Consider the following 25,186-nt stretch of genomic DNA (forward strand, 5'->3'; position numbering starts at 1 on the left):
CTAGCATTTTCAAAATGGATACTCTTGGGATAAGTCTTCAGTTTAGAAAATGACCACAAGTCTGAGAGATAGGGAGGGGGTGGGGATATTCTACAAAGTAAATTATACTTGCCAAGAAAATATGATATATTCTGGTTTAACCCTTTATCCAAGTGTAAGCAAACCAAGTTAGCATGTGAAGTATCTTCACAACTAGGCTAATTGTATAAGGTGGCCATAATTAAAGAGGAGGTGTTCAGAACCCTGTAGTGGAAAATGTATTGGACAAAATTCTACCAAACTTGGTGTAAGTACACTCGAGAATGTGGGGTTTTGATTTACAGGATGAAAAAAAAAAGTACAAAATTTTGCCACCAGCAGACAATTGGTGTTAGAATTGTGTGATATCTTTAGCAGTGAGGTCAGGACAAGAGCAGAAACGAATTATTCCTCAACAAGTTGACGAAGTTGCAAGGGTCGAGCAGTGCTCAGGCAATATCAAGTCAACTGGACATGCCATACTCAACTTTGTGGAAAATCCTGCATCAGATTCTAAAGTCCCCCCCCCCCCACAAGATCTCCCATACTCAAGCTTTGCTTCATGATGATGTGGAAATTCAGCTGCAGTTTGCTCTGACATTCTTATCTCGAATGGAGGTGGATGATGCATGGCCATAGAAGATCTTGTGGAGATTGCCACATAAAGGCTGCGAATAACCCTCGTGTGTGTTCCATCAGACCCCCTTTACTCACCAAAAGTCACAGTATGGTGTTGTTTCAATGCATCATTTATTATTGGTCAATACTTTTTCGGAGAACTTCGCCTGACAGGACCAGTGACTTGTACCGTCTCTGCTGTTAGGTATTGGAAGATGCTGTGCAACTTTGTTGTTCTGCAACTGCAGCGGTGACGATGCCTTAACTCTACCATATTCATCTAGGATGGAGCACCACCTCGCATCAGATTTCCAGTACATTGAACACTTCACAGAACACAGAGTGATTAGGCATGCATTTCTCACAGCATGGTCACCTCGTTCAATTGATCTCAACCTCTGTGACTTTTGGTTGTGGGGCCATCTGAAATGCATGGTGTAGGAAGGACATGTTCCTGATTTAGCAACCTTGAAAGACAGAATAATGCAGCATGTGTGGCAAATCAATTCAGATCTGTTGCTTTGTGCTGTAGAAAATGTTATTCATAGAATGCAGTTCTTAGAACATCTGAAAGGATTACATATTGAACCATATCTGTAAGTTTTTCAAACATGAAAAATTGATTTTTTGTGACTCTTCTAGCCATTACTGTTTAATTAATCTCAAGCCACGTGCTTATAGCACCAAATGTGTCCTGGTGGCAGAATTTTGTACTATTTATTTTCTGTAAATAAAAATCCCATGTAAACAAAACCACCAAGTTTGAATTTCATCCAATACATTTTTTGCTACAAGATTCTAAACAAACACCTCTTTAATTCTGGTCATCCTGTATATAGAGACTGTTGACTTCATCAGTTGCTTTGGTATCCCATAATGCAAAGCACATTTCCTTTTCAGGCATGTATATTGTTATGCATGAAGGGAAGGGGTCACTATGCTTGGTTCCTTTGTATAAGCAAAGGGTCATCTCCAAAAAGCATGTGATCCTTCAGATTACTCTAACCTCAGTGAGTGATGCAAAGGATCATTTTATGAGGGTGGTCTGAAAAGTTCTCAGCTGCGACCACAGATGGCAACACTATCGGCATGATTTTTTTTTTTTTTTTCGAAGTTGGTACATCTGTCATAAGCATCCATGTGAAATTGCAAGCCATTCTATCAAGTAGTTTGTTTTATACAGCTGTCTGAAGCAAAGGTGTTGTCTGTATCCCTTGAAATGGATAAAATTGAGTATCGTGCTATTATAAAATTCTTTGTAAAAGAAGGTTTAACACCAAAAGAAATTCATTCAAAGTTCATAAAAGTTTATGGGCACTCTTCTCCTTCGTTTTCGACAATTAAGAAATGGGCTGCCAAGTTTAAATGTGGCCATACCAGCCTTGAAGATGATCCAAGTGAAAGACTTCCAAAAAGTGTAACAACACTAGAAATTATTGATCAAGTGCACGATATGGTATTGGATGACCAGCGAGTCAAAGTGTGTGAAATTGCTGAGACTATAGGCATTTCAAAAGAATGTGTAGGATATATTTTGCATGAAGAATTGCAAATGAAAAAGCTTTGCCCAAGATGGATGCCACGCTTGCTCACACCAGATCAATAACGCACTGACATGAAAATCTCTGAACAGTGTGTTTTAACAAGAATAAAACTGATTTTGTGCATTGATTTATTATTATGGATGAGACTTGGATTCACCATTACACACCAGAATCCAAACATCAGTCAAAACAGTGGACAGAAGCCGGTTGTTCAGTGCCAGAGTCTGTTTCATCAGTAGGAAAGGTCATGGCATTGGTTTTTTGGGATGCTAAATGCATTTTGTTTATTAATTATTTCGAAAAGCTTAAAATAGTAACTGGGAAATATTATTCTGAACTTTTAACCAGACTAGACGAAAAATTCGTGAGAAAAGACCCAGTTTGCAGAAGGAAAAAATCATCTTTCATCAGGATAATGCACCTGCCCACAAAGGTGTTTTGGCACTGGGAAAATTAAGAGATCTGCACTATGAATTCTTGGAACATCCACCCTATTCCCCTAGATTTGGTTCCCTCTATCTCTTCCCAAAACTAAAACTCTTCCTCGCTGGTCAGCGTTTTTCTTCGGATCAAGAGGTGATTGCAGCTGTAGAGGAGTATTTTGCAGATCTTACTGAGAACCACTACAGGGACGGGATAATGGCGCCGGAGCATCGCTGAAATAAATGTATTAGTCTTAAGGGAGATTATGTTGAAAAATAAAAATAATTTTGAAATTATAAATTCGTTTTTTATTGTTAGGCCGAGAACTTTTCAGACCATCCTCATAACTTATTAACATGAGTATTGAGTTGAGTATCTTGGATCACTCCAAGATAATCAGTGGTGATTTCACTCAACTCCTGGGAAAAAAAGCATCCACCAAAGGATCCAATAAAGACTATATCACTAGATGTAAATCTAGTGACGTAGTAATACCATAACAATACCATAATAATTTGGTAATAGCATAGGCAAGTATCTAATGGAATGCAGTGATTGAGATCAAGACTACTTCAGCAGATCCCACATCACAGGAAAACCATATTGCATCTAGTGACATGGTCTTCATTGGACCACGTGACAACTGGAGCCAGACCCAGAAATATATCAAGGTTGAATTAATGCAGAAAGCATATATGCTGCTTGTGAAGAAGTCAATAGACACCCCCATGGGCATGTTGCATCGTGCCATGTAATGAGTCACATGTTTGTAGCTGGTATAAATTGGAGAAATATGATGATCCAAAGTCAGTACAACTGTTTCCGAGTTAAATGGCTGTGTGAACGGAACTGACAGAGTTTGAAAGAGGTGTTGTGATAGGATGCTAAGTTACAGGCTTATCTGTTCAGCAAATTGTTCTATCTCTGGTCAACAATAAGTGATACCATACTGAGATGGATGTGCAGGGAATCAACTGCAAGTGCTACCCACAGTGGACAACCCACCACAATCACCAGACATAACCATAGGATGCTCCAAATGATAATATATGTAAACTGCCATTCATCAGACAACACATTGTATTCAGAGCTCAGTTCCAGGCATCGACTGGAACATGAATGCACAAAATATTCAGAACTGAAGCTCAGAACAGCAAACTTCAGTGATAGGACTGCAATATGCAACCCCCACATTACCTGAACCAACATGCAGCATTGTCATCAGTGATGGAAAGAGTGTGTACAGTGGGACGTGAATGCTGTGTTATGGAGCGACGAATCATGCTACACCCTCTACCAAGTATATGGACGAGGGTGAGTGTGGCAGATGCCCAGTGAACATCTCTTACCAGAGTGCTTAATCCCAACTTTGAAATTTGGAGGTGGTGGAGATATGTTTGGCCTCATACCTATGTGGTGCTGCAAACATTGAATTCCAAGCATATTGAATATCTGAGCATTCTAGACACTGCAGTGATTCCTACTTTGATATTTCTACAGAACTGACCATTGTCTCTTTCAGCAAGAAGTGCATTACGTCATAAGGCTACTGCTGTAACTACGTAGTTTGTGTTGTGGACACGAATGTCACCCCACTTGACTGGCTTCCACAGAGCCCTGATCTCAACCCTATTGAACATATATGGGATGAACTGGAGCATCATGTGAGGTGGGACATCCACTTCACAACAATCCAGGAGCTCATTACTTGCGTATAGGAAGAATGGTCCCAAATTCCCATCGATCTCCATTGTACAGTTGTGGAAAGTAGATCCTGCATCTTATTAAGATAGGCTACATGGTCATTTCTTCCTCACACTGTGATGTCTGTTGACTTCTTTCTAAACAGTGTATTTTTCATATATAAGTAGCAAAAAGGTATATTACTTATTAATAAAAAAAAACTTTGGATGCAGACATAGTAGGCAATTTTTTACCTAGTTATTAAGTAAATTGTATTTGACAAGAAATTATATTATTGTTTAATCCTTTACTCAAATTTAAGCAAATACACTTGGGTTTAAGAATCTAATCTTATGGTAAGTATAATTTGCTTTGTATCCAACTTTTTACAGCTTTCTGTGATCTAGAGTACTTTAATAATAAGATGATGCACCTCTTTGCTACTATGGAAAATATATGACTTCTGCATTAATTTAACCTTGGTATCTTTCTGAGTTTTACTTCCACTAATGAGACCTCAATGAAGGTTGGAACCTGTCTGGAACAGGTTTCAATATTTACTGACCCTTCTCTTAATACATAGCAATTATTACACATCTGAAAGTAAGTGTGCTTTGCATTGTAGAATGTCAAGGATTAAATAGGAACATAATTTCTTTGTATAGTTCTCCCACAGATTAGAGACCCTTCAACACTTCTGTGCATGTCCCAAAAAGGAGAATCCATTCCGATAATAGGATAATCAATCCGTCTTCTGGGATGAGTTTGTTTATTATTACAGGTCGGAAAATTTAGCTTTTCTTTTACGAACATTGTAGTTTTTAAAGTGTAACTATTTTGCTTGTATAACAGTTGGGAAAATGTACGTAGAGTATTAACAAAATTAAAAAAAAGGTATAGCATAAAACAAAAATTTAACAAAATTTATTTTTAAGAAAGTTTTCTATAAAATAAAAATAATTATACAGAAAAACAAAAATTTTTTTCAAATGAACTTAGATATTCTAAACTTACAGTTGAGAGAACTGAGACACTTTAATGTCCTAAACCGATTAATCATTTATGACTTGTTGTGACTCTTTTAACAAACCCATGCAAAAAAAAAAGGTTTGAAAAAAATACCATTATCAAATCCTTTTAATCTTCATAGTCATCTGAATCGGTGTCCGAATCGCCATCACTTTCACTTAAACTGATCATCAAAGGTTCACATAATTCTTCGATAATTCCGTCTCTGTCCCAATACATATTTTCCAATGAAGTGACATGAGAGCAATATTTTCTCCAGGTTTGAACTGTAATACTTTCAATCGCCTGTTCTGGCAACTTAAAAAGTTTCAACATGTCAATATCCCCAGTTACGTTGTGATGGCGATTGAAACTTTTCACTTCTGCCCAAACATGCTCAATAGCATTAATATAGCAATAACATTAAAACAAAATCCGATTTCAAGAAGTATTTTCCTTAAAGTTTCTCTTTTCCAAGGAAAATTAATTTTTTCTTTAAGCGTAGGAATCAATTTCGGAACTCGGAACAGTTAGCACTCTTTTCTCGACCACATAAAATTTGTGAATAGTTCTTCTTGTAACGGCTACACCAAAATCATTCAAAGCTACGGTTTTGGTGGTTTTCTTTCTCTGCAGCTTTTTTTTTAGGAGGTTTAAATTTTGGCTTACCTTCACCTTTTGATTCCCTACAAATTCTTTAAACAGTCGACCCCGATATGCCTGCAATTGCACTTGTACGTTTTATGACTTGAGAAAGGGGAACAAGGAGACTGCCTTTTAACGATTCTTTTTTGCAGAATGTCAGCGCATTATTCAATATTCTTTTGCAAGAGCTACTGAAACATTTAACAACAGAACTTATTGACTGTACTGGATCTATCACACAAATTAATAATTTAAAAAAAAATGCAAAAAAGCGACAAAAATCAAGCTACTACTAGTACAGCGACAGACAAGAAAGCACATGATTTCGCATGTTACTTTGAATCTTGCAGATTCTCCCATATACCACTTTTTGATATCTGTCAATCAGCCATTCTGTTATCCATGCCAATAGTTTATAATCCAATCCCATATTCTCCAATTTATGCAACAGTCTTCCATGCTGTATTCGGCAAAAGCCTTAGCAAAATCCAAAAGTATCATAGTGTATCCATTTCAGTGGTCTAACTCAGTGGTAACATTATTATAGAATGTGAACAAGTTGCTTGCAAAGTAGAGATTCTCTGTCAACCCATTTCTGAATGCGAGCCCTAACCAACTTTTCCAAAATCTTCACCACCACTCCTGAGATACTGATTGGATACAATGGTCTTTGCACCACCCTTGTGCTAGGGGATTGCCAAACATTCTTTCCACTCCTGTGGAATCTTCCCTGTTATGAGACTCAAATTAGATAGCCTGGTCAAAGGAATAGCCAGTTCAGCTGAAAACACTCTTTTAGCATCCGTGCTGATATCCGATCAGTTTTAAATGTAGAATTCTTATTCAGTTTGTAACAGCTCTAGTACTTCCTCTCCATACACAAGAGTTTCCTCATACAGTTATGAGGTAGAGGTGCGTTCAGTGTGGCATATATTAGGTTGATAGCTTTTATCAAAATGGCTACTCATTAATTGAACAATCTCTTCTCCATCAGTCATCCACATAATATCCATATTCAGTAGACTTATTTTTTCAAATCCATTCTTTCTTTTACTTGCAGCATTCTTTTGGTTTGTCTTTAACTTACAGAGCCAGTTTCTTTTTATACTCAGACTTAACTTTCTGTACAACACGTGACTCTTCTGGCCTGCTTATAATTATCAAAACTGACATCATTCTTATGCACACGGTATTCCTTCCACATATTTTTTTTCTTACAAATCTCTTGTTTAATTAGATTACACACCCATTTCATTCCTTCTCTATTTATTCCTCGAACTCTAGGAACATATTCTGAAATTGCATCATTTAAGTATTTTTTAAAGTACATGCACAGTTGATATCCTTCCTATCCAACATACTCCTCAGGTTGTCGTAATTATTTTTCTTTGTAGTTCAGTATATAATCTTTTCTGAATGGAACAGTCATGAACTTAGCTACTTCCTGCATGATTTGATCACTGAAATCTCCTCTTTGACCACAAGTTCCTTTTGTCGCATGCTGCTTGAGAAAGTTGTCTCACAGCAGCTCAATAAATTCAGTTTCCTTCTTCTCTTGCGATTTCACAACTACCCTATCAATATGTGGATAATAAGTTCCCCATTATGATTACTCTTTTTGCATTCATCCTCTTTATTTGGTGGTGCATTTCTTCGTCACTTGCAACTGGTCCACCAGGTTCGTAACAACACCCTACTATGTATTTGATCTTAGATACATCTCACACCGGATGGCTTCAAACTCGATGCCATATGAAAAAACTTACTAGTATTGCAGTTAGGTGTCAACTCTAACTGAATTCATGTTCATCTGATTTCAATATCAGCACACACACCCTCTCCTATCCTTTCTAAAAATATTATACAGCAATCCCTCGATTAGTGCAACTAATGCATTCTTTAAAACAGGCACACTAATCAAATATAATAACCTATGGGGAAATGTATAATTCGTTCCTCAGATTTCTTTTTTTACTCTTAATTTTTTTTATAAAAGAATTAGGGTATGTCTCAGGGCCTAGTTAAAGGAAAACCATGAAGCTGAAAGACAATAAAACATATTCAGAATATAAATTTATTATTCTGCTTCTTAACAAAGAATTGAGCTAATGTAGTTTGGCAGGCATTCTGTTTCTTTTTTTCATACAACTGACGGTATGGCCCTATTGCCTCTTCTGCAAATTTTACTGGTTCTCTCTTCATCAGGGTCAGTTTCTAAGTTTTGGGCTTGTCGGTGATTAAATTTTCTTCATATTCAGGATCTTCCCGCTGTGTATCTAAATTTAGCAGGTCAGAATCACTCAACTTCTCAGATTGAGATTTAATTAACTTAGATTCATTTGAAAAGCCTCTAAAATCATTTGCACAATGTGGAAGAATATGCTTCCAAATGGCTTGCATATTGCTAGCAGTAATTTCATTCGACTTTGCGACTTTATAACCAGGCTGAGATTTCTCTGATATGGCTAGAAAAGTTTGGAAGGCATTCGCTTCCAAAAAAAAGGCCGGTTTCATCGACATTAAATATTTGTTGATCACAATAGTCTCCTTCTTACACAAATTTTCTTCAAAATGTCTGGATATCTCCTTATCTGCACTTGTAGCTTCACCTGTGATTAGAACATTATGTAGGCCATTTCTCTTTTTGAAATGCTCAAATCACCCAGCACTAACATGGAATTCTTCTTTTCCATCATTGAAAGCCCTTTCTTTCCAGGTTACAAAGAGACAATGCTTTTGATTTAATAAGGCCAGTGTTTAGCAGGATCCGTTTTTGGTTACAATCTTCAATCCATGTAAAAAGAAGTCTCTCTAATTCAATCATTATAATACCTTGATTTCGAGTGCATGCATGATGAACTTGAAGCAGCCTTACCTTTCTCTGTGTATTCAGCAGTTGATTCACCCATTTTTGTGTTCTTGTCCTATCTTTGCTCTGGGACTCGCCTTGTTCATTTTTCTTTATTATTTCAAGTTTTTCTTCCAATGGGATTACTTTTCGAATCATTTTCACACTTCTATTTTTTGCTCACTAATTCTTTTACTCATGATTAAAGGTTAAGAAAATAATTTAAAATAAAAAAGTAAGGAAAACAATTGCAGGTGATATGATCAGCAAAATGCTATGTAAAGCAGTTGACATAAATTTTGGCGGTAAATTTGGAACATAGTGTACATAGAAATAGTGTAGTATGCCATTAAAAAATAACTTTGTAAAATGTTTCAAATCGGTAACTAAATTATTTCATCCTGGTGAGTGATTTTTTAAATAGTTAGCCATAAAAAATGTATAGATCGAAAATTTTTTAAATCTGTAACATTTATTTTTAAGATGTATATAGGCGCACTGATCGAATTTGGGTATCGAAAAAAAAAATGACGCACTAATCAGGGGGCGTATTAATCGAGGGATTGCTGTACTCTTTGCACTCGATACTAGTTAGTATGTCTGCTTCTAATAGCAAGGTCTTACTAATGTCTGCAATATGAGGTTCCCAAATATTAACCAAGGCAACAAATTCTACTCCTTTGTTTTTAAATTACAGGCAATGTGGATTTTTCTTTAGCTTCAAATCTAAAAAAAATTGTTTTTTCTTTAGATTTATTTTTGCAAATCAATAACATGGCTTTACCACAAGTATCAAGATCGGGCTGTTTCACATATCAAATTGTCACTCCTTGATCAGCTTTGTTATGTGCATGTACCGAGGCACGTATATTGAATACTTTCAACCTCATTGGCACAATTGGATACAGAAATGTGTTTATAAGTGGAATTTTTTTTTTAAACTAAAAAAGAAAAGTTATTGTAACTTAAGGAACCTGGTTGCATTTTCCCTCATAAACTGTTATTTGGTCATCAAAATTTTTGTGTAGCTCAAGATCCTGTATAGCTCAGTGGAAGTGGTATTTGCACTCCTCAGTGCTAAATCGCCTGAAGATAAACCTAAGTTCAAGTCTATTCACCCGCTATAGGAACTTTTTCTAAGCCTTTTTTCGACTTCTTCCCGAGTTAGTCGATCTCACGCACAGGCAAGCAGGTTTTTTCTCTCAGCAACTCGGGTTTTTCTTCCCGTAAACTCAAGAAAATCTGCCATAGAACCCACACTATTTCAGACTTTAAAAACATTGTGTTAGGGATCACAAGATGGCAGCACTTGATGGGCCAGCTATCTCTGATTGACTACCAGTGGAGATTGAACTAACCACTCAGTCTCCAAAAGTTAGATAGGGCTAAAATGGCCTTGCCTACTCCCTATATGGGAATAAAAGGCATTGGCTGATTTTTTTTTTTTTTTTCCACAATTTTTTTTAGTAATATAACTTGCAAATGGCATCCTGCTGTTTCTTACTTTGTGGTTTTTATTTCCTTCCTTAAAAGTTTTCAGGTAAGTTATATTTATTATCTTTATTTTATTATTGTTATTATTTTTTAGTGTTAAACCCACATGTGAGAGGTCACAAAATCTATAATAGAACAGTGTCGTATATGAGCAGGTATTTAAGGAGAAAGAAGAAATCTGCCAACATATGTTGGAGGTCTTGGTCCTTGGAGAGAAAACTATATGAAGAAGACATTACCAAAGAACAACAGTAGATGAACTGAAATAAAAGTTGGTTTGCTAAGTTTGAAGCTGAACTGTGTGTGGATGTTGACCATTATTAATTAGTTTTACATATTTTGAGGAAACAGAGAATGCAAAAAAAAAAGGCAGAAACAGAACATCTGTGAGAAAGGGACAATCTGTTAAACAGACTCCCCTCTTCTAGATAACACCAAATATTCAGGGAAGTTTTTGATCCACCACCATTCCAAATGTGAGAACAGTAATACTCAGTGAACTGGAGATTTATGTAGTGCTAAAAGTTTTACTGGTAAAAGTAGTATCTTGAATGGAAAGGATTGCTCAAGTTTTTTGGAAGCTGAGAAGATTACAGATGTGAATATGATTGTGTGAGGAAAGATTAGAGTGTAAATAACCCTAAAGAATGTGAATTAAGACTTCCTATGAGAGCTGTGTTGTAGTAGCATTAGCTTTGAAGTTCTTTAAGCTGTCCTCACCCACTAGAGTATGGAAGAGATCTGTGTTTACATTAGCTGTGGAAGATCCTGAAGCTTGCATCATTTGAGCACTACCATAGTTTGTCAAATAAAGAACAGGAATGGAGTGTACTGTCATCAGCAAAACTATGGATATGAATTGAGGTTAGTGTTGATTAGCAGTGATACAGTTAATGCATTATCACTTAACAGATTTAAAGCCTCTGATGTAACTCTTTTAAATTATCTAAATTATGTGATATAAAATTTTATAGAATGATTATTTTAATTTTTGATTATCCATTTTAATCTTTTAGAAAAAATCCAGAACATAAGAAAGAGTACAAACATACAAAGAAAATCCGCCCACAAAGAGAAGCAGCAAAACAAGCAGGTAAGACCACATTGCAAAACATCTTTCCTTTCAGTTGCTAGTGATAATAAATTGTCTCTTGTTTGTTTTGTAGGTATTAAGAAAAGAATATGGCTATTATATATCTGTTTGTTTTATAGCCAAATCACACAACAGTGACTAACCAAGAGCCTATGAGAATGCACCTTTTGCCATGAGAGTTTCCTTGTTATTGCATTAAAAAGATAAACTCTTCCTAGAGGCATGTATGTTTGCCTTTTATTAGTGCTTTAAGGACTACACTCTGCTGACAGCTGATTCAAGCTGTTGGTTCTCATCATGGACTCAGCAAAAACCCTCTCAGTATCAACTTTAAAATGTGAGATTCTGTGGTGGATTTATAAAAAAAAAAAAAAAAAAAAAATCCTCTACAGAAACCTTGAAGAGCCAGAACCCTCCATAATCCTCAAAGGACCAAATCTTCCAAGGATTTCTGTGTGTCTCTGATGAGAACTGTCACTTCAAAAAAGCTTTCTGGCCATTAAAGTCATTAATTGAAAGTGCTGTTAAAATAAATATACAAGCTGTTATGCAGAGCTCATGTCTTTAAATGGCTGGAGTACCAAAGCAAATGATACCAGAGGTTGCATTTTTTGTAAGCTTTTGATTCATATCAAAACTTTCAAAGTTTGAGAAGGCAAATACTGTTTGCCTATTTGGCTTTAAAATAGTAATGAATGTTTATTATCCTCTCTCTCTCTCACTAATTTTAAATACCTCATCTTAGCCTTTTTGACTCTGTTTTTGAAGCGCCAATGATGATGGCATCACTCTTTCTCTACCTCTTGTTAAATATATGCTCTTATAACACCTGTTATATGGTGTCCTTTTAAAGAATGCGATAATACTCTGGTGTGTATTATCTCTGGTGTGTATATAATTGGTGTGTGTGTACAGAAGAGATAAAATTGTAGAAAAGTTTGGGGGGGGGGGCACTCTACTCCAGTACCTATATCTCACTGTCTTCCCTACTTCTTAATCCTTGAGCTACAATACACAATGACACTACTATACAATGCCATCTATCACCCACTGACAACAATATTTAATATTTTTGTCTGTATATTGCTTGTGTTTTCATAACTAATTTGCTTCTATGTGAGATGAAAAAAAAAATCCCTAGTTTCTTGGGGGGGGGGAGAAAATGCTTGTTTTCACCATGTGCCACATGTGAAAGTACCATCATGTACCATCCTTTGACGAGGATGAAAAAAAGGTCAGTCTGAAAGGTTCAAAGCTGGCCTGTGAACAAATGTTGATTAATAGCTGGGTGTGCTTTTATAAGCTTAGAGGAAAGTGGAGGAATGAAGGAAGTCATTTCAGCAGAATAGCATCCCTGAAAATACCTATAGAAAAGCATACAGCGGAAACAGGACATCTGAGAAAGGATATGAAATCTTGGAATGAGTATGAAAGAGAGAGAAAAAGGGTAAAGGTATCTATTAACCATATTGCCTCTTTCAAGATACCATTAAACATTTTTAAGTTGGTGCACCACCTGTTTGCCTATTCTTCAGAACACTATTCTGAAGTTTTGAAATTTGTACAATAAGAGCTGTTTGTGCCTTAAGCGGAAAAAGGACACTCTAATTTCATTCCGAGGCAAGATTGCATGATCTGATCTTGACTAAGGATCTGGGTATTTTGAAATGTAACAGGAAGTGAAGTAAGTTGTTTCCTGCAAAAAATGAGACAGAACGAGTGTAAAATCATGTATAGAAGGATTTTTATACAAAAATACATTATATACCGATTTTACTGGTAAACAAAATTCACTAAAAATACTTGTGGGTTAATAGAGAAATTTTCATAATTTGGAAATAATATTTTTTGTATATTACTGAATATTGTCTCCTCAAAGGGTTTTTGTAAAAGAACAAAGAAATATAAGCGTAAGATAAATTGTCTAAAGAAACATCTTAGTCACCAGTAATTCTAGACGGATTAAGGCATTAACTAATGACCTGGGACAACTGCAAACCTCGAAGGTGAACAATGCAAGGGAGTTTCCCATGTTAATGCAACGACCGAAAAAAAGGTGGTGGGTGCAGAACAACATAATACCCAGGGAATTACTACGTAGCAGAACCCAAGGTCATCGGCAAGATATAAAGGGAGTTTGCTAGGTGACACGAGGCTTTTTAGGGGTTCCTTGGTCAGCGAGAAGTTATGAGGTCACGTGAAGTTACGGGCTCAAGAAGGCAATGAGGTCAGCGAGAGTCAAACAGTTACTGGGATAAGATGTACGTTACGGTGACGGAGTTTCGCTAATCTTCGTAGAAGATGATTCGCAATCGCCAACAGGACCTGCATTCCAGCCATTAGATGCCAGAAGTGCAAAACAACTAATTTAAGTTGTTCCTAGAAGTGAGAGGAGATCTGAATAATCCCAGAGAAAGTACCCATGTTCGTTGCTTAAGGTCAGAAGGTAATAGAAGGAAGTGATTCCAAGGATCAATCAGAGAGGGCCAGACAACTGTTTTGAAGTAAGATCTTTCTATTGTTTTAGCTATAGACAAATTGTGACAGTGACTTGTGTAGTTTGTTTGTTATGATACTTGATGACTTTAAGCCCTTTATACTAACCTTTGAATGGTCTTGTTAAATTATATGTGAGAGAAAACTTGGCTAATTGTTAATGTGAAATATCATATGTTTAATATTATTGCTATGCCTGAGTTTGTTTAAGTGTGATAAGGTGTTAACAAAGGAAATATTATAGACACGTGGTCTTACAAGAATTGTCTTCATAAGAGTAGTAATTGTGAATTGTATTGAGAGTTGTCTTTGAAGCATAGAACCTAATTTACTTGAATCTTTAGTTTTAACCTTTTGTACATTTCCTTGATGATAAATAAATTGTTTTTGTGTTTAAATAACTTGCCTGATTTCTATTTCCAATGCACTACTTAAATTGCCACAACTGTAGATTAGTAAATATAGGTTGATAGATTTAGTGATAGATAAGAGAGGAAAGTTCCGTATGTTTTACTGTGTGTTATTCTTTTGGAGGGAGATTCAACTCCTACCCACGAATTTGGTGGCGCAGCTGGAAACTAAATAAATTTTCCAAATTCTGTTGAGAATAAACACCAGTAGGTCAGACAAAGAGATTGGCTCCAGCCAGAGGCGATTTCTTTGTTCTGTAAGTTTTGCACATGTGAGCTTTATTATTTGCGGCCATAAGTCAGAAGTATAGTAAAGGTTAAGAAGAAAGGTTTAAACGAGATAACTGTAGTTTTTACAAAGGTGCAGAAGACAAGATATATTTGAAGATTTGATAACATATTTTAATAAGATAATAATAAAATAAAAACATTTTAACACCAGGACAGACTATTTAGGTAACATTAATTTTAATGTTACCTAATTTGTCATTATTCCACTGGACAATGGCAAAGAGATCAGGATTTAAGGCATTATAGATCGTGAGGTTTGGAAGGTTTGTGCACTCAAGCGAAGAAGAGTGGAGTATACTGTCCTGCTAAAATTATGAGAATGCACTATTAAAGAATTAAATGCTGTTAGAACTAATCACAAAATTGAAGAAACAATTTTGTTTATAAAATCATATAAAAGCAACATAAAGAACAAAGTTGTTTTACGTTTGAATGGTTTATTTTAATTTTTCATATGAAGTGCACATGAACATGTCTGTAAATTAACAACTTGAAATTATGAAATTAAACTTATTTCCCTATAGGCACTTACAAACAAAGATATATTGTAAACACTATCATACTTTAATGCTTGTTAAACTTAAGGTAGCAACACAGTTGTAGAAGGACGAATAATTCCATCTAGATCTTAAGTTTTTTCCCCTTGTTGTAGTTTATAATTGCATGAAAATCAGGATATGTTAAAAATTCTAGCTTTGAGATGTCTTAATGTGTATCCCACCCATATAAGGTTATGAACCTATTGTGTCATGAAGGTGGCAAATTATTCTAGAAACTATTGAAGAAAGTTTGAAATGAAGGAAGATTAAGTACTATAAAAGGAAGCATTGATGATAAAGGCAATATAAAAACTAGAGATAAAGTTATTCTTGATGTCTTGAGTAATTACTTTGAATGATTATTAAATGAGATAAATAGTAATAGAACTTTGGTAGGAAATATTCAAGAAGAATGCATCAATCCTTCAGGTAGAAAAGGCCATTACAAACCTAAAATGGGAAAAGGCAACTGAAGTGGTTGATATTTCTTCAGAAATGCTCAAATATTCAAAAATATTCAGAAATGCTCAAGTATGAAAGTTTCACATTAGCTTTACTGCATAAGTCAGGAGGCCAAGTCTCTAATTCTGGATTATTGGAGTATTGCTTTCAGGGTTTCCATATACAAAAAGGGGGGGTTGGGGGGATATAGCTGAATGATAGAATTGCAGTGGAATTTCCCTATCAGGTGTTTCGTAAAATTTATTCAAGCATGCTTGAGAAGAGGTTAAGAAAATTCGTGAAAGAAAAATTTAGAAAAGAACAAGCTGGTTCAGTTAGAACTGAAGAAAGTATAGAAAGATGGTTTGATATAAAATCAGGTGTACGCTACCTCCACTCTTATTCATCACATATATATATATATTATATATGGATCAAATTATGAAAGAAAGTAGCATTAAGCCTAATATCAGAATCAGAGATATCAAAATTATCTCTTTGATTTAATCAGATGATATTATACTCCTAAACAAATCCAGTGCAAGTCTCTTTAATTAAACTGATTAACAAATTTAATAAATTTGGTATGAAAATAATCAATAATAATACCAAAACTCTGAAAATAGTCAGAAATCTGGAAAACTTGAACTGCATTCTCACTGGAAAAATCTATAGAACAAGTAAAATATTTCAGCTATTTAGGCACAATTTTTAATGAAGATAAATTAAATATGGAAATAGACAATAGAATAAGTAAAGCTGGTATGGTAGGGCACCAGTCGAATAAAGTTATATGGAATAAGAGAGAATTTAGCCAAAACATTAAACTAGCAGTGTGTGTGTGTGTGTGTGTGTGTGTGTGTACTAGTGGGGGGGGGGCTATGCCCCATTGGCGCATACGGCGCCCAACCCCCTGAGTTCCGGACTGGCTGGTTCTCCTTGAATTCTGATGACTCAAATTTTGCAGACTCGAAAGGGGGGATTCCGCTCGCCCCAAAGACTCAAAAGGGTGGGGGTATCCACCTACGCTGCTGAACTCCCTGAGTTCCAGCCTGGTAGGCTGGTTCTTGAATTCTAAAGACTCGACACTCAGCGTAGCCTCTGAGTTTCAAAATGTTTCAAAAATCATGACATAAAAAGGCTTATCATTTTATATATATAGGGTAGATATATCTACTCAGGGGCCACCCCTGAGTGTCGAGTGATCGGAATTCGAGGAGAACCGGCCTACTAGTCCGGAACTCGGGGGGGGGTTGGCACCAGGGGATGAAACCCCCTTTTTTTGAGTCTTCAAAATTCAAGTCATCAGAATTCAAGGAGAACTGGCCTACCAGTCTGGAACTCGGGGGATTTGGCACCGGGGGTGGAACCCCCTTTTGAACCTTCAAAGCACCTTCCTAAAGAACGGATACCAACCTCAAAACATTACAAACCGTCTAGACCCACATATGCCAACTCGGCAAGAAGATAACTCCAATCCTATTGCACACATTCAATTGCCATACGTAAGTTCTCTATCGCCAAAATTATGAAAATTATGAAGAAATTTAACATTAGAACTTTCTTCACTATCCTACCAAAACTGCATTCTTTCCTGAGTCAAGCATAACCCAAAACATAGCCAACTTCAGTTCCCAGGAGTTTATAAAATCATCTGCAGTTGCAGAAAACCATATTATGGACAAACCAATAAGTCGGTCTCACTACGTCTCGAAGAGCATCAACGTGATATCTCTTACAACAGAACCCATGCAAGTGCCTCTCTAGTCATGTCCTTTTTTCTGCCAACTCTAATTTAGAAGAGCCTCAACACCAGATAGACTGGAATCTTACTACTAATATCCATAAATACGCTGACGAACTAGAAAGACTCATCTTAGAATCAAAAGAAATAGTTCTGGCGCACTCGAGATAGTTCCCACTTACTAATGCCTCACGCTAGAACCTGCCACGCAGATGCCAGTTCAAATTTAACTGTTGCTATTCCTAACTTGTTAATATGAGAAGTCCATGTTTTTATCTTACTATTTTTCCAGTTTGTGATAATTTGTACACCTGAAGAAGTCGGCATTCTCACGAAACTAGTTGTGTTTTAATTAAAGTTTTTATCTTACCTTATCTCGGTGTTCCTAGTCAGTAAAATTATGATTTAAAATACAGGCAGCCCTTGGTTTATGACTCAGTTCGGTTCCTGAAAAAGCGACGGGCGTAAACTGAATCGGCATAAAACGAACCCAATTTTAATGGGAGGTATGAAGTATGTGTAACATTATTATATTTAAAGCTTTGATAATACATACATATATATTTGTTAAAATAAAATTATTAATAATAAAAATAAAACAATTATACAAAATATGAAAATACAAAAATATGAAACTTCGAAAAGATATTACGTATTTCTATGTTGAAGTTCCTGGTTTCGGATCACCTGCATTTTTTGTTAAAAAAGTATCCAGTGTTAACTGCCTAGATTTCCTTTTTCTTTCTTTAAGGAGTTCAGTGTAAGGTCGAATAGATGCAATTACACTCCTTTTTACGTTCACACTCTGTTCCCAATCGTGGTCCATTTTGCTGAGTTCATCAGTCAGTGTCTCTATGCTTGCAAGGATACGCTGTAAATCGGCTGTTTTCATATCTCTCAGAGGACCTTCTTCGTTTTCTTTCTCCTCCTTTGGATGTTGACTTAATTGTTTGGCTAATTCTTTTAAGTCTTCATTGGAAAGCGGTTTATCATGACCCTAAGACTTCTGTCACATCTTCAGCTGTAATATCGTACAATCCCACCTCTCGTGCAAGCTTGGTAACATCTTCAATAACGTTCTCCTCTTGCTCTAATTCCTCGAAGTCGTGCATAAATGCTGGAAGAAGTTTTCGTTAAGCTCCTTTTAAACATTTCTGACACGTCATTCCAAGCTGCCTCGATGTTGTTAATGCCCTTCAAAATATCGAATGACCGCCAATAGTCTTTAATAGTTTTTCCTGAAGTGTCCAAGACTCTTACCATTTCCATAAATGTTATACAGAAGTAATAGGCTTTGAAGATTGATATAATCCCCTGTTCCATCGGTTGCAAAAGCAATGTTTGAGGGCATATAAACAACCTTGATATCCAATGGTGTTCTTACTTCAGCAAGGTTTTGAGGATGTCCAGGGGCATCATCCAAGAGAAGCAATGCCTTAGCTGGCAAATCATTTTCTTTACAGAAGCAAAGCACAGTAGGACAAAAATAATTTGTGTACCAATCTATAAAAACGTTTTGTGTAACCCAAGCTTTCTTGTTCCATTTCCAATAGAATGGCAACATGGCTTTTAGACCCTTGAAGGCGCGTGGTGTCTGTGAATGGTACACCAACATTGGTTTAAGCTTCAAAGTTCCGGAGACATTTGCACCCAACAAAAGCATAAGTTTCATCTTTTGCAGCTTTAAAACCTGGAGCAGAACGTTCTTCACAGGAAATGAAGGTGCATGATGGCAATTTTTTTCTAGTAGAGCCCAGTCTCATCAACATTAAAAATGAGATCAGGAGGATAACTTCCTTGTTCTACACGGTCTTGAAATTCTTTAGGAAAAGCAGCTGCTGCCGCAACATCTGCACTTGCCACCTCACCACATAATTTGACACTGTGGCACTTACTTCGAGACTTAAATCTCATGAACCAACCTTTGCTTCCTAAAAATGTTTCTTTGCCTCCATCTGTCCTTTTAAGATCCTCAAAAATTGTTTTTGCTTTCTCAGTTATAACAGCCTGCATCAGAGGAGTGTTTTTCTGATTCAAGTCATCCACCCATAATGATAATAATTTTTCCATTTTTTCATGAAGTTTACCCCTGCTATAACATACATGTTTTGCATTTAGTGCTGCTGTAGATTGTTGCACAGACTGTTTTATTCTATCTGCATTTTTCATAATTGTAGTTGCAGTCGATGGAGGCAAGTTCATACTTCTACAGACATTAGCACGTGTCTGCCCATCTTCCATTCTTTGAATCACCCTCCATCTTCTTTTTGAGTGTCATTGATTTCCGTGTCTTCTTTACACCAAGTTCTGCTAATTTTTCTGCACTTCTATTACCAGACATGGTATGTAATCAATTTAAATACATATGTACGTAAAAAAAATTAAATAGAACAATTAGGTAGATTCAACATTAAAACTAGGTTTGATACATATACGTTGTAGTAGCTCGGTAAACACTCAAACACTAGAGTGCCTGCTAGTGGTCTGCAGTCAACCACACGCAGGCAACTGGTGTGAATTGAATCAGTGTAAACCGAGGGCTACACACACACACACACACACACACACACACACACACTTACTTACTTACTTACTTGCAGTATATATATATATATTATATGTGTGTGCAAGTTGCGTTATTACATTTGACCAAAAGTAGGGATCATAGGTATAAGAATTCAAGAAAAATTAGGAGAATGGTGTGCACAAATGACATCAATGGAGAATCATATTAAACATGAAGATATTAAGAAGGAACTTGATATTTTCTTTTGCTAACAAAGAATCTGAACAGGGCTAATTTAAGATAGTGTCATTATTTAAACAGAATGGGAGAGGAAAGATTAGCACAACAGGGGTTTCATACCAAGATATTAGAAAGAAACCAAGATTATGACTGGATTGATTCAGTCATAATTGTTCTAGAACAGTGCTTCCCAAACTTCTGGATGTCAGGGCCCCCTTTGGAAAAATTAAATTATTTCAAGGCTCCCCTCGAAAAAAAATCATAATATAGACATATATTATTAGAATATTTATTGTATTTATATTAAATACAAAACATACACAGCGAATACTGCAAAAATCAAATGCAAATATTATATTTTTAGCATCTTACATACACATTTGACATGGCACATTATCTCATATTTTTATATAGATAGATATGTATATTGTTATTGTATATTTGCAGTACAAGCACATGAAACGTAAGTTATTAGTAATAAAGGAAGAATTAAAAACATAAAAGAAGTTTAATAACAATTTAATATGATGGATGTGTTTCAGTACTGCTACACAAAAAGTCAATATCAGGATGAAATATTTGAAACTGCAATTCTTAGATTTCTACTTTGAAATGAAACTTATATGAATTAGCATATATTTACTAATATTCATTAAGCGCCAAAATACACAGGAAGCAAAATTTGTGAACCCGCAACAATTTGTGATTTTTTTCCCATTAAAATATAAAAAATAAAAAGAAATAATAAAAATTAAATATGTTTCTTTTAAGATAAAAAAAATCTACTTAGTCTTAAAAGATTTTTAATTTGTTTTCATTATTTCACAACCCCCCCTCTCAACAAAACCTACGGCCCCCAAGGGGGCCGCTGACCACAGTTTGGGAAGCGCTGTTCTAGAAGACAGAAATATAAGATATGACAATATTGGAGTCGGACCAGTGACTCCAACCGGCAAGACATCTATAGATGTCCAGCAAAATCTGGATACGATTCTGTAACACCTATTGAATAACATGGATAAGAAGTGCAATTTGGTCTCACTATTTCATCCACCATGGCTGGTAGAGAGGTTAAATCAAGTTTGAGACAAGGGCACACATTATCTTCACTGTTATTTGTTATCATTATTATTTAGCACTTCCAGGAAGTCCACGGACTCATCGAGAGAGGGCACCTGCTCTACAACTCCGACTCCACCATTCAATCACCAACTGACAGCAACTACACCAACGCCATCTATCGCCGACCACCACTGGTATTTCCACAAACATCCATACCCATGGCGGGATTCGAATCCGCAGCCTTTTGGCTGGAGAGTGGATACGCTATCCACTCGGCCAACCAGGCTGGCAGATTGATCATGTATATGAATCACATTATGAAGGAAAGTGGTATTAAATATAATATGAAAATGCTAATCTAAGCTCTTTGCTTTATCTGGATGATGTTATACTCCTAAATAAATCTAATACAAGTCTACATGATTCCTTGACTAAACTGAATAACTGCTGTAATAAATTTGGTATGAAAAGCAGCAATAAAAATATTTACTTTATTTATTAACAATGAAATGGGCAGAAACATTGAAAACGTTTTGGCTATTTAGGACAATTTTTAATAATGATGACTATTTAATTTGTCATCATTACTAAATTACATATGAAAATAGATAACAGAATTAGCAAAGCTGGTAAGATAGGAAATCAACTGAATAAATTTATAATGAATGAGTGAGAAATTAGCAGAAACACTGAGCTAGCTATATACAGTCAAATCAGTTTTAACATATAAATCTCAGTGCTGTGTTAAAAATAAAACACTTGATCAAAGAAAGGAGACCATAGATATGAGAGTTCCGAAAAAAATTAGGGGAGCGAACAGATGGTATCAATGGCAGTATCATATTTAAAATGAGTATATCAGTGATGGGCTGGCACAGCTAATCTAAGGTACAATGATCACTTAAACAGAATTGGAGAGGAAAGATTAGCAAAACAAGGGTTCTTTGTCAGGATAGCAGGAAAAAGACTTAGAGGAAGACCAAGATCTAAGTGGATTAATACCGTAAGAAGTGCCTCAGAAGACAAAAATATGAGATCTGATAATGTAGGATTTTTGACAGATAACAGATTAATTTGGAGGAAAGTTTTTGATAGGAAGTTGAAAATGATGTGGTACTATCATAATATTCTGTAAAGCCTCTGAAGACATATGTCAGAAATTGATGACAATAATAATAATATTTGAACCCACACCAGTTATATTAAACAGTAAGGATCATGACACCATATCCTCTATAAATTAAATGAAAGATACCAAGAAATTATATTCCTTTTTTTCATCATTCATCCAAGTATATAATATCATCTATTATTATGTAATAATATATAAAAATAATAATTAATTAATAATCATGAGTATATAATTTATTGGCATCTTTAATGTATAGTATAATCAATTAAAAATCTTTCAACATCTATCTCTAATCCAGAGTATTTTAGTAGACACCTTTTCTCTATTTGTATATGGGAAATATACGACATCTGCATTACTTCAACTTTGATATCTCTTCTGCATCTTGCTCTCACTGATGACATTTATTAATGCTTGTCATGGGGATTGCTTACTTCCTGAGGAACATAGAGGTTCTACTCAGTGTCAGGTTTTTGCTTGTTACTGGATGGAACCACTGCTGAGTTTCCTGTCCTGGAATGATTCAAGTCAGAGGAATAATGAGTTTAGTAGTTGATCCTTTAGGGTCACTTAAACATACGTCAATAAAGGTTGAAACTGGTCTGGGTAATGGCCCCTCCCATAATGCATAGCATTATACATGTCCATAAGGATATGTGCCTTGCATTATGGGATACTAAGGCAATTGATGTGACGTCATTAGCCTCTGTATACAAGTAGCTAGTTGTGAGGTTACTTCATGAGCAAATTTTGTTTGTTGGATGAAAGATGAAACCAAGAATATAATTTCTTGGCATCTTTAATTTATAGTATAACCAAGTGAAGAAACCTTCAACAAGCATGCCCTCTAGTACTCCACTTCCTATTTACAGTAAGTGATGTACTGAATGCTACTTCTGTAAGTCAGCCAGTTTCTTATTCATCTCATTAGATGTTCAAAATACAAAAAATTAAAACAAAGCATATCAGGCTGCAAAAAGAAAGCTAGTCACTACCATACCTGCTCTGAGATCCTCATATGCTGAGAAGGTAACAATTACGAAAATGTCAACACTCAAACTCTTGTCTATTTCACCATACCTGAACTTTATGATCATAAGTGTTTCTCTATTGAGCAATCACAATACCTATAGTCCTACTCCAGAGACGACTCCAAAAATGGTTCCATTCGATGAGAACCCACTTGTCAAAAAAATTATTCCAAAGATATCACTTAAAGATAACCATAACCACCAAACATCCCCACAGAAAAATGGACACTTCAGTATCCACTGAAAGTAAATTAAATTTGCCAACTGACCCTAATACATCAGATGTATTGAATATTTTACCAGAGGAAGAGATAGACACTGGCCATCCATGCTTCCCAAAAACAATTGATAAATATAAACCTAACGAAGGTAAGCACTCAACCTCCGAAAAAACAGACAAATCTATAAAGCCAAATGATAGGAAAATTTTTATAATGTCATGAGTTTGGCGAGAATATCGATAATATCGAGATTTTGTTGCAGAAACAAAACCTTTCTGTTTTGTTTACAGGAAACATACTTAAGATACAATGAAGACCTTACCTCCGTGTTTCTCAACCTTCTTTCATGTGTGCCCCATTTTTTAATATTAGTTTTTGTTAACCCCCCCCTGCTTGCAATTCTTCTGTTGAGACACTGACTTCTTCTTCTTCTGCAGCTTTTCCCACTTAAGTAGGGTCGCTGTTTGTGGTGAGTCTCCTCCACAACTTCCTGTCTTGGGCTGTAGCCACATCCAAGTTCTTCATCCTCAAGTCCTCCTCCACCATCTCCCTCCATCTCTTCTTTGGCCATCCGCGCTTCCTCTTCCCCTACACATCCATCTGCATGACCTTTCTTCCCACATACTTTTCCTCCCTCCTCATCACATGACCGAACCATCTCAACCTTTCCTCCTGTATCTTTGCTCCTAAGTTCGTAACTTTCACCGTTCCCCTTACATAGTCATTTCTCAGATGATCCTTTCTGATCACACCGCACATCCACCCTAAGCATTCTCATCTCCGCTAACTCCATTCCTACTGATGTTATTTTTCCTCAGGGCCACAGTTTCCAAAGCATACGTCAAAGTTGGTCTCACTACTGTTCTATAAATTTTGCCCTTTAGATTGATCGGCACCCTCTTATCACATCGCACTCCAGCCATCTCTCTCCAGTTCCTCCATCCTGCTTGTATTCTGCATCCCACTTCCTTCTCAGCCTCACCATCCTCTTTCATTGTTGAACCTAAGTATCTAAAGTCACTGACCTTCCTGATGACATTTCCTTCCAGCTCCAGATCTGTCTCTTGGCTGCCATCCACTTTGCAACACATATACTCGGTCTTACTTCTGCTCAGTCTCATACCTCTCTCTTCCAGTACTTTCCTCCAACTTTCCAGTTTGGCTGCCACTTCTTCTCTTGATTCTGCACACAGGACGATGTCATCTGCATACGACATAGTCCAAGGCGCATCTTCTCTCACTTCCTCCGTCACCACCTCCATCACAATATTAAACAGGAACGGACTTAATGCAGATCCTTGATGCAAGCCAACTGTCACTGGAAAACTTTCTGTCACTCCCAGGCAGGTTCGAACACTGGTCTTCACATTTCTGTACATCTCCTGCACCAACCTGACATATTTCTCTGGTACCTTCTTCTCCCTCAGACACCTCCAGACTTCTTGCCTTGGCACTCTATCATACACTTTCTCCAGATCAATAAATACCAGATGTAGCTTCCGTTGTTTCTTTCGAAACTTTTCCATTATCTGTCGTACCCCAAAGATAGCATCTGTGGCCTATCGACCAGGCATGAAGCGACATTGCTCCTTTGCAATCTCCACCTCCTTCCTCACTCTTCCATCAAGAACCCTTTCTAGGATTTTCATTGTGTTCATTCTTTCATTTTCATTCTTACAGTCTTGTGCATCCCCTTTAC

The 25,186-nt window shown here is 36.2% G+C and overlaps 1 protein-coding gene across 2 annotated transcripts in view; it reads left to right on the forward strand.

The window, feature by feature from the left end:
* LOC150101680 (uncharacterized) overlaps positions 1–25,186 on the forward strand; it is a 276,464-nt gene that overhangs the window by 239,098 nt on the left and 12,180 nt on the right. For both annotated transcript variants that reach the window (XM_090400506.1, XM_090400507.1), the window contains exon 11: positions 11,298–11,374. In XM_090400506.1, coding sequence (XP_090256632.1) covers positions 11,298–11,374 — 77 coding nt within the window. The remainder of the gene's footprint in view (positions 1–11,297; positions 11,375–25,186) is intronic.

The sequence above is a fragment of the Typopeltis vanoorti genome, chromosome 11 (assembly GCF_054136105.1).
Source record: "Typopeltis vanoorti isolate ZY-2024b chromosome 11, IOZ_Tvanoo_1.0, whole genome shotgun sequence".
Classification (NCBI taxonomy): Eukaryota; Metazoa; Arthropoda; class Arachnida; order Uropygi; family Thelyphonidae; genus Typopeltis; species Typopeltis vanoorti.